Raw genomic sequence first — 16,311 nt, 5'->3', positions numbered from 1 at the left:
ACCCAGCAAAGCCCTGACAAACTCAATGAGTTTATACCCTGTATGTAGTTCTGATGAGAGAATATGTAAGGAGACATGTTTACCTAAGCCAGACACAGGACTAGTGGCTTGCACCACTAAAATTAATGAAAATTAAGAAGGCTAAGTTTTCTTATTGAACTTTTTTATAAATTAGGAGTTAAGAGAAAAAGGGAATAGAGGGAGAGATGAGAGAAAGGAAAGTTAAGAAAACACCTTGACCTAGTATCTTAGCCACAAAATATCCTATTCTATTCGTTTCAAAATCTTCTTTTTGGGTGAAGGAATTAGGAAAGAGTAACTTTAATTTCCTCCATAACTAGAGATTAACAAATAATTCCATTACTATACTTTATCCAAAAATTCTTTAAAACTATTCTTTGTGACACTCACTTGAAAAGCACACAAAATACTCTGTCCCACCAAGTGATAGTCACATTTTTTAAAATTTCCCTTTTGCAGGTCTAGAGAGCCTGGTGCTGACCTATGTCAGTGCCATCAGCAGCGGGGATCTGCCCTGCATGGAGAACGCAGTCTTGGCCTTGGCCCAGATAGAGAACTCAGCCGCAGTGGAAAAGGCTGTTGCCCACTATGACCAGCAGATGGGCCAGAAGGTGCAGCTGCCCACGGAAACCCTCCAGGAGCTGCTGGACCTGCACAGGGACAGTGAGAGAGAGGCCATCGAAGTCTTCATGAAGAACTCTTTCAAGGATGTGGACCACAAGTTCCAGAGGAAATTAGGGGTATATTTAGTGTTCTACGTCATGAGAGGCAGAAAAACTTGGGAGAATAATTCTTTTTAGACCCCAAAATAGTTGCACTCAGTTATGTGTACATATTTGAAATAATTATTAAAAGACTAGAATATGCATAGCCTTAGACCTTTAAAAATGGCACCTAAGTTTTACAGAAACTCAGTTTTGTTAGTTTTTCCTCTCTGGGTGCCATATTTTAAGAAAGTAAGTAGATTGTACAACAGCATTATTAAAGACTATGTTATTTTTTCCTTTTAAATTAAAAAAATACATTGTTTTTATGTTCCCTGGTAATTATCAGTGGGGACTATATTATTTTTAAATAACCCTAATAATGTGTTGTTTTTAAAATGCAAGCCAATGGTAAAAGATTCAGAAAGCCACAAAAGAGAAATTAATTATATAAGTTATTAGAGAATGTTTTTGACGTCTGCCTCTTTCCAAGTGAACCAAGTACTTCTGCATGAAGAATGACCACTTGACAAGTGAAAGTTCTCCCTCCAGCTAGGAAGGCGGGATCTTATAAGTGATACGTTGCTACATTCAGAGGTTCTGGTGAAGCTAGAGAGCTGATGTCAGCAATTGTCACCCTTCCAACCTATGGAGGAGAAAGAAAGTTTCTTAGTTATGCTATCTTAAGTGATTTAATGTAGATAAATATGCTATTTTATGAAACGTTCTAAATACTGACCATACCTATGGTACAATCTTCATTGCTTTTATTAGTCCTACGTTGAGAAAATATTATCATATTAAAGAATGGACTAAATAATCATGTACTCCTTACTGAGCACTTCTAAAAAAAAGTCCCTGGGCCAAGTACCTTACATCACCTCATGCTCCTCTGCTGTACAGACAACACAAGGAATCCTCAGTTCACAAAGGTTGTGTGTCACAAGCCACAGTGCAGCGGATCTTGGAACTCTAGGCAGGCTGCCTGACTCCAGTGTTTCTGCTCAGATCTATTCCTCAAATGAGATATTTGAAAAGATAAAAGTTTCATATGAAATAGTGTGTGCTTTGAGACTCATTCTCTGAAGCAGGAAAACTGGAAGAAAGGAGCCTTAGAAAATCACAAATGGAGAAATAGATAAATTTCTGCTTGTTTAGGGATATTCTGGGATCTAACAGCAAGGTGAGGAGCACGGCCCTATTTAGAGACCACAGTTTCTTCAAGGAGAAGCATTTCCCAGTCTCTATGTAATTAACATCCTCCTCATGGCTTTACTGAAACATCTGTGCTGTTTTGTCCCTTCACAGGCCCAGCTGGAAGCAAGGCGAGATGACTTTTGTAAGCAGAATTCGAAAGCATCATCAGATTGTTGTATGGCTTTACTTCAGGATATATTTGGCCCTTTAGAAGAAGATGTCAAGCAGGGAACATTTTCTAAACCAGGAGGTTACCGTCTTTTTATTCAGAAGCGGAAGGAGCTGAAGAATAAGTACTACCAAGTGCCAAGGAAGGGGATACAGGTAAACTACACAGTGGGTACCATTTCTTGGGACGTGTTGAGGGGATGCTTTCAAAGCCCACTGGCAAAAAAGTAAATGGCACTGCCTAAGGTCTCTGCCTTTCATTTTTCCATTTACTGATTCAATAAGAGAGCCCACCGTGAGACAGATAGCAGGTTCCTCCTCGGAAGCACAGATGTATCCCTCAAAAAAGGTTTATTGAATTGACTCATTTATTCATTAATCCAGTCATTCAACAATTGTTTGTTTTGGCCTAACTATATGCCAGGCACTTGTCAAGTTGCTGGGGATACAGCAGTTAAAAAAAAAAAAAAAGAAAAAGAAAAAAAAAGGACCAAGCTCTCTCAAAGTACACATAGGCAATTAGCAAATTATAGCTTATGAACAAATAGTAGTAACAGTTAACATTTATGTTGCACTTACTGTGTTCCAGGAACTGGGCTGAGAGCCTAGTTCATTAATACTAAGAGCAATTATATAAAATATGTGTTTACTAATACCCCAAATTTGTAGTTTTTTACTTTTTTGCTTTTGTGAGAGATACGTATATTTATGGAGTGCATGAGATGTTTTGGTACAAGTATGAAATGCATAGTAATCACGTCATGGAAAACGGGGTATTTGGTCACTCAGGCATTTATCCTTTGTGTTACAAACAATCCAATTATATATACTTTTTTAGTTATCCTAACATGTACAATTTAATTATTATTGACTATAGTAACCCTTCTGTGTTATCAAGTTTTATGCTATCAAGTATGTTGTGCTATTCTTGATTTTATTCATTCTTTCTACCCTGTCCTGGGAAGGTGGAGCTTTATTTATAAGTCCCTAAGGGGCTACTGCCTTGTTCCAGAGATGCCCTGCCCAGCAAGAAGGGAGTCTATTCACAGTCTGCCTACAGAGACCTTGCTGAACTGCCGCAGGCTCCGCCTAGCTGCTGTGTAAACTTCCCAGTGACTGTTTACACAGGCAACGTTAGACCGACCTCAGTAATGGTGGACACCCCTCCCCCTACCAAGCTCAACCAACCCAGGTCGAACTCAGATTGCTGTGCTGGCTGCAAGAATGTCAAGCCAGTGGGTCTTGGCTTGCTGGCCTTTGTGGGGGTGGGACCTGCCGAGCCAGATGACTTGGCTCCCTGCCTTTTGCCTCCCTTTTTTCAGGGCAATGAGCAGTTCTGTGTCACTGGCGTTTCAGACACCAGCTAAAATGGCCGCCCAGTTTTGTGCTGGAAACCAGGGCATTGGTGTTGTAGGCACCAGCAATAATCTCCTGGTCTGCAGGTTGTGCAAGACCATGGGAAAAGTGCAGTATCTGAGCCAGTGTGCCAGAGTGTCCAAAAAAGTCCCTAATGGCTTCCCTTGGCTAGGAGGGGGAGTTCTCCAGCCCCTTGCAGTGCCCTGTCCTGCTTTGGTTTGCCCTCCTTGGGCTATGCCCACTGTCTAACCAGCCCCATTGAGATTAACCTGGTACCTCAGTTGGAAATGCAGAGATCGCTCACCTTCTGCATTGCTTTCGCTGGAAACTGCACTTCAAAACTGTTCCTATTCAGCCATCTTGGCGGAAGTCCCCAGATCTTGGTTTTTTAAATCCATTCAGCCAGTCTGTGTCTTTTGATTAGAGAGTTTAGTCTATTTACATTTAACTTCACTGTTTATAAGTAAGGACTTACTTTTGTCGTTTTGTTATTTGTTTTCTGGCTGTTTTGTTATCTGTTTTCTGGCTTCTGTTGTTTTTTTTCCTTCCTGTCTTCCTTTTAGTGAAATTAACTTTCTCTGCTGATATGATTTAGTTTCTTGTTTTTATTTTTTGTGTATCTGTTGAATGTGTTTCAGTTTGAGGTCACAGTGAGGCTTGCAAATACCATCGTATAGCCCATGATTTTAAGTTGATAACAAGTTAACACTATTTGCATAAACAAGCAAAAAAATGAATAAAAATTCTACACCTTAATTTCATCCCCCCACTTTTTAACTTTGTTGTTTCTATTTATATTTTATTGTACTGTGCATGTTTTAAAATGTGTTTTAATTATTATTTTTGATTGGTTTATCACTTAGTCTTTTTACTTAGGACAAAAGGAGTTTACATACCACAGTTACAGTATAATATTCTGTTTTTCTGTGTCCATACTATTACCAGTGAGTCTTGACATTCAAGTTTTTTCTTGTTGCTCATTAATGTCCTTTCCTTATGACTGAAGTACTCTCTTTAGCATTTCTTGTAGGACAGGACTAGTGTCAACGTAATCACTCAGCTTTTGTTTCTATAGAAAATCCTTTATTTCTCCTTCATGCGTGAAGGATATTTTCACCTGCTATACTATTCTAAGGTAAAAGGATTTTTCCTTCAGCACTTGAAATATGTCAGGCCACTCTGTCCTGGCCTACAAATTTTCCACTGTAAAGCCTGTTGCCAGACATATTAGGGCTCCATTGCATGTTATTTCTGCTTTTAGGATCTTTTCTTTATCCTTGACCTTTGGGTGTTTTATTATTAAATGCCTTGAGGTTAATCCTTTCTTTGGGTTAAATCTTCTTTGTGTTCTATATTCTACTTGTACTTGGATATTGATATCTTTCTCTGTTATTATTTCTTTTAATAACTATCTACTTTATCTCTTTCTCTACCTTATCTTCAAGGCCGATAACTTAGATTAGCCCTTTTGAGGCTATTTTCTAGATCCTATAGGTGTACTTCATCATTTTTTATTATGTTTCTTTTGTCTCCTTTGTGTATTTTAAATAGCCTGTCTTCAAGTTCCCAAATTCTTTCTACTGCTTGATGAATTCTGCTATTAAATGACTGATGCATTCTTCACCGTGCCAACTGCATTTTTCAGCTCTAGAATTTCGGCTTGATTCTTTTAAACTATTTTAATCTCTTTGTTAAATTTATCTGATAATCTAAATTCCTTCTCTGCATTATTTTGAATTTCTTTTAGTTTTCTCAAAACAATTGATATGGTTTGGCTGTGTCCCCACCCAAATCTCATCTTGAATTGTAGCTTCCATATTCCCATGTGTTGTGGGAGGGAACTGGTGGGAGATAATTGAATCGTGGTGGCAGTTTCCCCCATACTGTTCTTGTGGTAGGGAATAAGTCTCACAAGATCTGATAGTTTTATAAGGAAACACCCTTTCACTTGGCTCTCATTCTCCCTTGTCTGCCACCATGTAAGAAGTGCCTTTCACCTTCTGGCATGATTGTGAGGCCTCCCCAGCCATGTGGAACTGTGAGTCCATTAAGCTTCTTTTCATTTATAAATTACTCAGTCTTAGGTATGTCTTTATAAGCAGTATGAAAACAGACTAATACAGTAAATTGGTACCAGTAGAGTGGGGCACTGTTGTAAAGATACCCAAAAATGCAGAAGCAACTTTGGAACTGGGTAACAGGAAGAGGTTGGAACAGTTTGGAAAGCTCAGAAGAAGACAGGAATATGTGGGAAAGTTTGGAACTTCTTAGAGACTTGTTAAATGGCTTTGACCAAAATGCTGACAATGAAACCAGACTGAGGCAGTCTCAGATTGAAATGAGCAACTTGTTGGAAACTGGAGCAAAAGTGACTCTCGTTATGCTTTAGCAAAGAGACTGGTGGCATTTTGCCCCTGCCCTAGAGATTTGCGGAACTTTGAGAACTTGAGAGAAATGATTTGGAGTATCTGATGGAAGAAATTTCTAAGCAGCAAAGCATTCAAAAGGTGACTTGGGTGCTGTTAAAAGTGCATAAAAGTTCAGAAAATTTTCAGCCTGACAATGTAATAGAAAAGAAAAATCCATTTTCTGAGAAGAAATTCAAGCCAGCTGCAGAAATTTGCGTAAGCAACTAGGAGCCCAATGTTAATCACCAAAGTAGTGAAGGAAATGTCTCCAGGGCATGCCTGAGGTCTTCATGGCAGCCCCTCCCATCTCAGGCCCAGAGACCTAGGAGGAGAAAATGGTTTTGTGGACCAGGCCCATGGCCTCTCTGCTATGTGCAGTCTAGGGACTTGATACCCTGCATCCCAGACATTCCAGCCATGGCTAAAAGGTTCCAAGGTACAGCTCCAGTCATGGCTTCAGAGGGTGCAAGTCCCAAGCCCTGGCAGCTTCTATGTGGTGTTGAGCCTGCAAGTGCACAGAAATCAAGAATCAAGGTTTGGGAACTTCCACCTTGATTTCAAAGGAATTGTGGAAATGGTTGGATGTCTGGAAAAAAAATTCCTGCTGGGATGGGGCCCACATAGAGCACCTTCTAGTACAGTGCAGAAGGGAAATGTGGGGTTGAAGCCCCCACACAGAGGCCCCACTGGGACACTGCCTAGTGGAGCTGTGAAGAGAGGGTCACCATCATCCAGATCCCAGAATGGTAGATGCACCAACAGCTTGCACTGTGTACCTGGAAAAACTGCACACACTCAATGCCAGCCCATTAAATCAGGCAAGAGGGGGCTATGCCCCACAAAGCCACAGAGACAGAGCTGCCCAAGACCATGGGAATCTGCCACTTGCATTAGTGTGACCTGGATGTAAGACGTGGAATCAAAGGAGATCATTTTGGAACTTTAAAATTTGGCTGCCCTGCTGGATTTTGGACTTGCAGGGGCCTTTTGGTCCTTCATTTTGGCCAATTTCTGCCATTTGGAATGGGCATATTTATCCAGTGCGTGTACCCCCATTGTATCTAAGAAGTAGCTAACTCGCTTGCAATTTTACAGGCTCATAGGGAAAAGGGATTTGCCTTGTCTTAGATGAGACTTTGGACTGTGGACTTTTGAGTTAATGCTGAAATGAGTTATGACTTCGGGGACTGTTGGGAAGGCATGATTGGCTTTGAAATGTGAGGATATGAGATTTGGAAGGGGCCAGTGGCAAAATGATATGGTTTGGCTGTGTCCCCACCCAAATCTCATCTTGAATTGTAGCTCTCATAATTCCCATGTGTTGTGGGAGGGATCTGGTGGGAGATAATTAAATCATGGGGGCAGTTTTCCCCATACTGTTCTTGTGGTAATTAATGAGTCTCACTAGACTCAATGGTTTCATAAGGGAAAGCTCCTTTCACTTGGCTCTCATTCTCCTTTGTCTGCCCCCATGGAGGCATGCTTTTCACCTTTTGGCATGATTGTGAGACTTCCCCAGCCACATGGAACTGTGGGTCCATTAATCCTCTTTTCCTTTCTAAATTACCTATGTCTTGTGAAAATGGACTAATGCAGTGTGATAATGGACCAATACAACAACTATTTTGAATTTTCTGCCTGAAAGGTGGCATATCTCTGTTTCTACAGAATGTGTCCCTGATGCTTTATGTAGTTCATTTGGTGAGGTCATGTTCCTGGTGGTCTTGATACTTGTAGATGTTCATCTGTGTCTGGTCATTGAAGAGTTAGGTATTTATTGTAATCTTTGCGATCTGTTTTGTTTGTAACTGTCCTTTTGGGAAAGCTTTCCAGATATTCAAAAGGACTTGGATATCATGATCTAAGCTGTGTCTGCTTTGGGGGCACCTCAAGTCCATTAACACTGTGATTCTTACAGACTCATTGAGGTATTACCTTGGTGGTCTTGGACAAGATCTAGAATTCTCTGGAGTACCAGGCAGAGTATCTTGTTCTCTTCCCTTACTTTCTCCCAAACAAATGAAGTCTCTCTCTCTGTTCTGAGCCAGCTGAAGCTTGGTGTAAAGTGACACAGGCACCTCTGTGGCCACCACCACTACCACTGTGCCAGATCAGACCGGAAGCCAGCTAGCACTGAGTCCTTCCTGAGGCCTGCTATAATAACTCCCTGACTACCTCTTGTGTTCACTCAAGGCCGTGGGGCTCTACAGTCAGCAGGTGGCAAAACCAGCCTGGCCTGTGTCCTTCACTTCAGGGAAGGGAGTTTCCTCAGGCCCCTCACATGTCCAGAGATGTCAACCAGGAGCCAAGGACTATAGTCAAAAAACCTTAGAAATCTACCTGGTGTTCTATTGTACTGCAGCTAAGCTGGCACTCAGATCATAAGATGCAGTCTTTGCCGCTCTTCCCTCTCCTTTCCAAAGGCAGAGAAGCTTCATCCCATGGCCACAGCCACCATAGGCCCATGGGGAGTACTTCCAGACTACCACCAATATTCTCTTAAGACCCAAGGGCTCTTTTGTCAGCTTGTGGTGAACACTGCCTAGCCTGGAACTCTCCTTTCAGGACAAAGGGCTGCTCGCTGGCTCAGAGAAGGTCCAGAAATGCCATCTAAGATCAAAGTCCTGGAATCAGGTACCCTAAGAGCCTGCCTGGTGCTCTACCTGCCTGTGGATGAGCTGGTACCTAAAGTGCAAGACAACGTTCCCAGTACTTTTCCCTCCACTTGTCTCAGGCAGAAGGAGTCTCGCCCCGTAGCCACTACAGCTGGGAATGTGCTTCAGTCTCACCTGAAGCAGCAAGTCTCAGAGTCTCACCCAAGGCCCTCAGCTTATTACCTGGATATTGCTCCTGGTTATTCAGGGTACAAAGGCTCTTCAATTAGCAGATGGTGGATTCTGCCAGGACTGGGTCCTTCTCTTCCAGGTAGCAGATTCCTCTTGGCCCAGGGTGTGTCTAGAAATGTCATCCAGGAGGGTCTGGAACAGGGGCCTTATGACTCTGACTGATACCCTAACCTGCTATGGCTGAGCTGGTATGCAAGGTGCAAGACAAAGTCTTTCCCACACTTCTCTTTCCTCTCTTCAAGCAAAAGGAAAGGGTCTCTTTTGGAGCCACGAGCCTTGCAGCCTGGGGTTAAGGCAGTAATAATGCCAGAACTCTCTTAGCCACCCTGACTGCTGTTTTAGTAGCTTATGTGCCCCTTTGTTCACTGACTCTGGGCCCAGTTCAGCACGAAGTCTCACCTAGGAGTTACAGTTCTTGTGGCCTAAACTGCCCTTCAAGTTTATTGAGCACCCCAACCACTTCGCCGTGCTGCAGTGAGGTTTGTAGGAATTCAGATTCCAACCACTGGATCAGCATTTCTACTCTGGCTAGGTCTGATTTAAATGGCCCCTTCATGAACAGGTGTCAGCTGAGTTTGAACGTATTTTGCTTTCGGTTTTAACGGAGCAGTATTGCGGTCAATGCCTCACAGTTGTTGTGCACTCCCTCTCCCTAGACAGAGAATCACTCTCCACACCACACTGCCTCTGCCAGGGGGTAGCAGAGGGATGGCATCAGAGATTCATGACTGTTTTTTCTACCTCTTCAGTGCCTCTTTCAGTGATATTAAGACAAAACCAGTTACTGTCAGTGTGCCCCTCATTTTTTGTTCTCATAAATGTGCTTTTTCTATGTTTAGATAGTTGTTAAATTGGTGTCCTTACTGGGGGGGTGATCAGTGAAGACTTATATTTTGCCATCTTGCTTTGCCCTCTCAACAACCCAGTTTTATATAAAAAAAATTGAGGTGCAGGGAAGTGCAAGGGCTTACCAATATCACGCAAGTAATGAATGACACGGCTTGAATGCAAATGCAAGTAGCAGAATCTATGCTCTTAGCAAGTCTTCTATGCTAGTATACTGAGGTTACATCAGTTACAATTAGGTTTGGCTATATATTATTTAAAATGAAAAACAACTGTGGCTTTAAAAGGTAGAAGTTTCTTTCTTTCTTGTATGTATGTAAGAAATCAGGAAGAGGGAGCCAAACGCTGCTATGATGATGTCACATTCACTTTGATCTCAGGCGCTCCCTTGTTCTGCTTCAGCCCCTTAGTGCATGGCTTCGATCTTCCATGTCAACTTATGCTCTAAGATGGTTCATAGAATTTCAGCCTTTGGTTCCACAGTATAGGCAAGGGGATAAAAGGAAAAACAAAATGTAAAAGGGCTGTGAGTCAACTTCCTTTAAAGAGATTTTCAAGATGTACTATATAACACTTCTGAGTATAGGTTATTGGCCAGAGTTTAATCATATGGGCACCTCAGCTATAAGGGAGGTTGAAAAGAAGAGACATTATTGGCTGGGCATGGTGGCTCATGCCTATAATCCCAGCACTTTGGGGGACCAAGCTGGATAGATCACCTGAAGTCAGGAGTTCAATACCAGCCTGGCCAACATGGTAAAATCCTGTCTCTACCAAAAAAAAAACAAACAAACAAAAACAAAAATTAGCCAGGCATGGTGGCAGGTGTCTGTAATCCCAGCTACTTGGGAAGCTGAGGCAGGAGAATCGGTTGAACCCGGAAGGCAGAGGTTACAGTGAGCTGAGATCATGCCATTGCACTCCAGCCCAGGTGACAGAGTCAGAAAAATAAAAAAGGAAGAAAGGAAGAAAAAGAAAAGAAGACAATATTTTACCATGACCTGCCATGTGCCCAGCATGGAAAAAAAAATCACAGTTCTGTTACAAAAAACACAGAGAAGAATAGAGATTTAGAATGCCTCTAGAAGTCCCTGTCACAGTGACCAAAAGCACTCTGAAGAATAAGAAAGCAGGATCCGGGTATAGAAGAGGAAGGAAATGTGCAGCAATTTTATGTGTATGTTCTTACAGAAGGCCTCTCAGATGAGGTCAAGTTTCAGCAGAATCTTCAAAGAAGTTAAAAAGTGAGCCAAATGGACTCTAGGAAAAGAAAACTTCAAATAACAGAAATGATCCTGATACATAAATTGGCTTGTGTCCTAGGAATAGCAAGAAAGTGAATATGCTGGCAGGTGGTGAATCAAGGAGTGATTGGTGAGAGATACGTTCAGAGGACTGGTCAGAGACCAGAGGCTAGAGAGGGGAGTATGTTGAAATCCAGTGAAAGAAGTTTGATTTTTTTTTTTTTTTTGATGAACTAGAAAGTCAATAGAGGGCTTTGAGTATGAGTGGTATGATTTTTCTTTAAATAATATAGTGAAACTCTGGCTGCTCTGAGGAGAATGGACTGTAGGGAAAAAAGAGTGGAAAGGGACCAATTCTGAAGCATTAACAATGATCCAGCCTAGAGGTGATGCTGTCTTGGACCAGGGTGTTTGGATGAAGTAGGTGACAAGGGGTGGGTTCTGACTGTATTTTGAAGTGAAAGCTAACACAATTTGCAGATGATTGCTTACTGGGTTGTGAGAAAACAAAGATAACCAAGATATAGTTAGATGAACAGAGTTATTAATTACTAAAAGTGGGGTGATTGGGAAGGAACAGGTTTGAAGGGAGATCCAGAGTTGCATTTCAGACCTACTAAATTTTAAATACTATTTGAATTATAAAGTGAATTGTTACATGAGTGGTAAAATTAAATTGAATTAGCAGATGTACTGCAGGGTTTTTCACTAACCCATAATCACTCTTTCTTCATTCTACCTTCCTCTGTATAACCAGGCTGAAGAGGTGCTGAAAAACTACTTGGAGTCCAAGGAGGATGTGGCTGATGCACTTCTACAAACTGATCAGTCACTCTCAGAAAAGGAAAAAGCGCTTGAAGGTGAGAATAGCTGAAAACACTATAGATGGTTGGAAAGTCCTCAAACTGTTAGTTAGCAATTTTGGTCCACCTAGAATTATTATTGTAGAGAAAGAATGGCAAGTATCATTCACAGTTCTGTGAGAGTTTTCTTAACTAGTGTGTATGATCAGTGATTTTCTGGTTTCCCAGGGCAAAATTGCAAGAAGTTTTTTCAGTAATGTGAGAATAAAAAAACGAAAAAGAGTGAAAGGAAAAGGGTACACCTGTAATTGAATATACATATTTTTTTTCTCCTTGTTTTTCTTCCCCAGTGGAACGTGTAAAGGCTGAATCTGCCGAAGCTGCAAAGAAAATGTTGGAGGAAATACAAAAGAAGAACCAGCAGATGATGGAACAGAAAGAGAAGAGTTATCAGGAACATGTGAAACAATTGACTGAGAAGATGGAGAGTGATAGGGCCCAATTAATAGCGGAGCAAGAGAAGACCATCGATGTTAAACTTAAGGTATTCAATTGCATCATCTCAATTTTCTTTTCCAGTGCCCCCAAATCGAAAACAAAGTGTAAGGGTGAGAACATAATGCTTCCCAAAAAACTTTCTAGCCCAGACACCACTACATTTTTCATTCCCTGTTTTTATGCTAGTCATCTCTAGTTAGTAAAGATTGTTTACTTTCAGAATAATATCACAGGAAATACTTTATTATGCTGTCACTAATAAACATTACTAGGCACTGCACATGTGTTTTAGATTATGTGACCAAATTTTCCTCTAATGGCAGAGGAACTATTATGTTCTCATTTGCTAAATGAAGAAAATATAATTTCATGAGCAACAAGTAACTTTTCTGCATTGGACTACCTGGAGAAATACCTAGTCAGTCTTTCCTACTAAGAGAGATCCATAGCGATTTTGTTTCTGTCATGCCTGCTGTAACTTTATGTCTAGAAGCACTGTTATGAGTAGAAAGATTCCCTAACTGGGCTGGGCATGATGGCTCACACCTGTAATCCCAGCACTTTGGGACACCGGGGGAGGCGGGGGCGGATCACCTGAGGTCGGGAGTTCAAGACCAGCCTGACCAACATGGAGAAAACGCGTCTCTACTAAAAATATAAAATTAGCTGGGTGTGGTGGTGCATGCCTGTAATCCCAGCTACTCAGGAGGCTAAGGCAGGAGAATCGCTTGAACCTGGGAGGCGGAGTTTTCAGTGAGCCAAGATCACATCATTGCATTCCAGCCTGGGCAACAAAAGCAAAACGACATCTAAATAAAAAAGAAAGAAAAGAAAAAAGAAAGAAAGATTTTCTAACCATCTTCCCACTTACACACACTAGTTAAATGCCCATGGTGCCAATACTTTCTTGTTCTCCGGGCTCTTTTCCACATTTATGTTTGCTCAGAAATACGCTATGGGCCACTGTAGGCTCTGATCTCCTCAGTTTATTTTTGTTACCTCTGAATTTTGGAGACTCGTACTAAATTCTCCAATCAAATACTTACCCTAGTCTTGAGTTATAAGTAACCTATCAATTGATAATCACCTATCTTTCATATCTTCCTAGATATACATTTGAGTCCATACGATACAGATCAGAAATGAACAAAAAGAAAAGAACAAGAGTGTTTCCAGGAAGACTGTGTTGCATGTGTGTGAAGGGTAAAGGGACTGAAGAATAAAATGTTGGGTCACTAATATTTTAGAACCTGTAGGACAACAACATTTTTGAAGCTAAAAAAATCATAGAAAAATTATTGGCAGGTACTAGAGACACAGAAGAGAGAGTGATAGAATGGAAAGTAAGGGAAGAAAGTATTTCAAAAACAAGTGTCAAAAATTCTTGAAGGATCAATATAAGTACCAAAAGGGGAACTAATTTGGTGAAAGTATGTTAAACTGGATGGGTTTAGTCTCTACTTTCCCTTTTAGGAACAGGAACGCCTTCTCAAAGAGGGATTCGAGCTTGAGAGCAAGAGACTTCAAAAAGAGATACAAGATATCAAGAAAAGACGCAGATCATCATGTAACATACTCTAAAAGTCCAAGGAGCAAAATTTGCCTCTCCAGCTCCCTCTCCCCAAGGAACAAGGTGAATGAGCAACTCCAATGTGTCGAACAACTGCCGTTAAACTTAACTCAAAATCATGATGCGAGCATTTTTGTTGAACCATAAAGTTTGCAAAGTGAAGGTTAAATATGACTTTTATTTATTTTTTACCAACAGAGCAATTCAATTCATGTTTATTTATAGACTAACTTTTAATATGATCTTTAACTAAATCCTATATTTGAAATCATGCACAAGGACTCAAGAGAGATATTGACAACTGGAATGCATTTTACAATGAGATATCATGCAGTTTCTGTTCAGGGTAGATTTTTTCTCTCATATGCATCACCCTTCTGTATATTCAGTCCCGTGCTCTTATTCAGGGATTTACTATGATCCTAAGATAGGGCTGGAGTGTTGTGACTATGATGAAAATCTGATGAGACCAAACAAACCATGGGGCACAGGTGAGCATCACTCCCGCCAAGTTGCCTTTGTATGGCACCCTGGCTGCAAATGAAGGAGATCTGGGACACTTAACCGGCTTTAAAGTACAGACAGTGCACACTTCTCATTGGGGTGAAGGCTGCATGATCTATGGACACTGGCAGAGAAAGTGGTTGCCTCTGTGCAGAATGCATATATGAGTAGAGGCTCCACATTCTCTGTCCATATAAACCCTCTAGGTAATTACTGCCCTATTCCCAGGCCACCTAGATTTCTCTCCTCTAATCTCCCTTTCTTAGTCTTCTCCATGTCCTGAATTTTAGAGAATGACTTCTACAACCACAGAAAGGAAAGCTTTAACTCAAACTGAAATTACTTTCCATTTTTCTGAGGACCATGACTATAATTCTGTAAAGTCTAAAACTTGACTGTGTTTTTCTCTCTGCCCCTCTGCTATATGATGTGATATACTCAAAGCTACTCAGAATAAATGCCTTGCTAGGGCAAAAACAGATGACAGATTAAAAAATATCAAGAATAATCCATTAATACAAAGCATCCTACTCCAATTGTTTCAGGGTATGTATTATTCAGAGTTCTTCATGGCAAATAACAATCTGCTCAGCAATTTAAGTAAAAAGTAATTTAATTTTTAAGACCATTAATGTGCACACAGATAGTCCAGAATTGTGAGGGAGTCATACTCTACAGCTATTCTACCCAGTATAATACTACCATTGTAAAGGCATCTCATGGGAAAACGACACACCTACCCTGACCCGGCACCACGATCTCTAGAGGAAATGCTAGAAGCTTCTCCAGTGTCACCTGTGAGTAAATGCATGCCACCACTTTCACATTTGCAGTAAACAAACACACCCCTATCCCAGGAAAAGTTGCATCTTGAGTTGCTTACACCTCCAGCTAAGCCTCACAAAAGTCAATGTGCAGGGAAGAATCTAAATCATTTGCCTACCCCAGGGAAATCTGAAAATTGGAATTTTTTGCCTTCTACTTTTGAAGGTAGAAGCAATAACGTGGGAAATTTTCCTCTAGGTTTAAGTCAACCAGTTTTTCCAGGTAGATGTCGGGAGATACATCTTACAGCAGGAATAAAATAAGACTTGGGTTCGTATTTTTGTGTACATCAGATACAATACTCTTCTCATTTTTTTCCTCTTTGTCATGATTGTTCAATGTTTTTTTTTATTTTTTTCACTGTTGTTTTATGTCATGCATTTTTGTTAACATTCTTTAAGTTATTCTTAGCTTTTAACAATGATGCTTAAGAAAGCCTTAATAGGACTATAGAACAGGTACTCCCTACTCCTCAACCCTCCCAAAACAGTATAACACATTAATTCATTTGTATTTCAGATTTATCTTGTTTATGCCTTAATTTAGGTATCGTTCCTACTTTTTAAACAGCTAATATTTTGTATCTAGTTCTGTGCAAGCAAAAAGCAACTTTATTCTTTCTTATCATTCCCCTTTTACTTAATCAGAACATTTGTTCCTGTTTGTTCATTAGTCACTCTCAGATAAATGAATAGCCTCTCTTTCTAAGTAAAAACAAAATACCATTTGACCTAAATTTGTAGATGTCTCTTTGAGTTTTGATTTAAAGTTTCTCTCGTTATATCCTGCATCCCCTCAGGTCCCACTCATTCACACAGCCCAAGCCTGATTCAGCTTTACAGGCATACAGTGAGAAAAGAGTATGGCTTTTTTTTTTTTTTTTCATTTCCAGCTCTACCTGCCACGGGGTACACTAGCTCATGTTTATGATACTTTCAAGTTGTAACACTAGAGTGCAGGGAATTAAGGAAAAGAAACCTTACATGATACATAACTGATCTGGTGTTGTCACCTTCTGGTGGTGGCTTAAGTCTTTAAGGATGATTTGAGTTCTTTGCTGATTCCCCCTGCCTGGACCTCCCAATAGCACATCCCTATAGTAGTCCACACTGATTCCTTTCCTCAAATTTTCTCTTCTAAGGATCCACTTATTCCATATAGGCTTGATGTTGAGATCAATGAACCTTGACATGTTGACATCTGGTGCAAGATTCCTTCAAGGTGACCCAAGTCCAGAACACCCCAGTGATTCTACCCAGGAGAAAGGCTCATGAGCGCCCACCTGCCACACACTGCAGGGACAGGAAGTCCCCAATTCTTT

The 16,311-nt window shown here is 40.8% G+C and overlaps 1 protein-coding gene across 1 annotated transcript in view; it reads left to right on the top strand.

Moving 5' to 3' along the window:
- The window catches only part of GBP2 (guanylate binding protein 2), a 28,653-nt gene extending 12,927 nt beyond the window's left edge, over positions 1–15,726 (top strand). The window contains exons 7-11 of the mRNA XM_010331119.3: positions 481–761; positions 2,034–2,246; positions 11,548–11,650; positions 11,944–12,137; positions 13,565–15,726. Of these exons, the coding sequence (XP_010329421.3) occupies positions 481–761; positions 2,034–2,246; positions 11,548–11,650; positions 11,944–12,137; positions 13,565–13,672 (899 nt within the window). The 3' untranslated portion in view covers positions 13,673–15,726. The remainder of the gene's footprint in view (positions 1–480; positions 762–2,033; positions 2,247–11,547; positions 11,651–11,943; positions 12,138–13,564) is intronic.
- Positions 15,727–16,311: the final 585 nt, after the last annotated feature.

The sequence above is a fragment of the Saimiri boliviensis genome, chromosome 11, assembly GCF_048565385.1.
Source record: "Saimiri boliviensis isolate mSaiBol1 chromosome 11, mSaiBol1.pri, whole genome shotgun sequence".
Classification (NCBI taxonomy): Eukaryota; Metazoa; Chordata; class Mammalia; order Primates; family Cebidae; genus Saimiri; species Saimiri boliviensis.
Note: the sequence above shows the minus strand (reverse complement) of the source record. Positions and strands in the feature narration are given on the sequence as shown.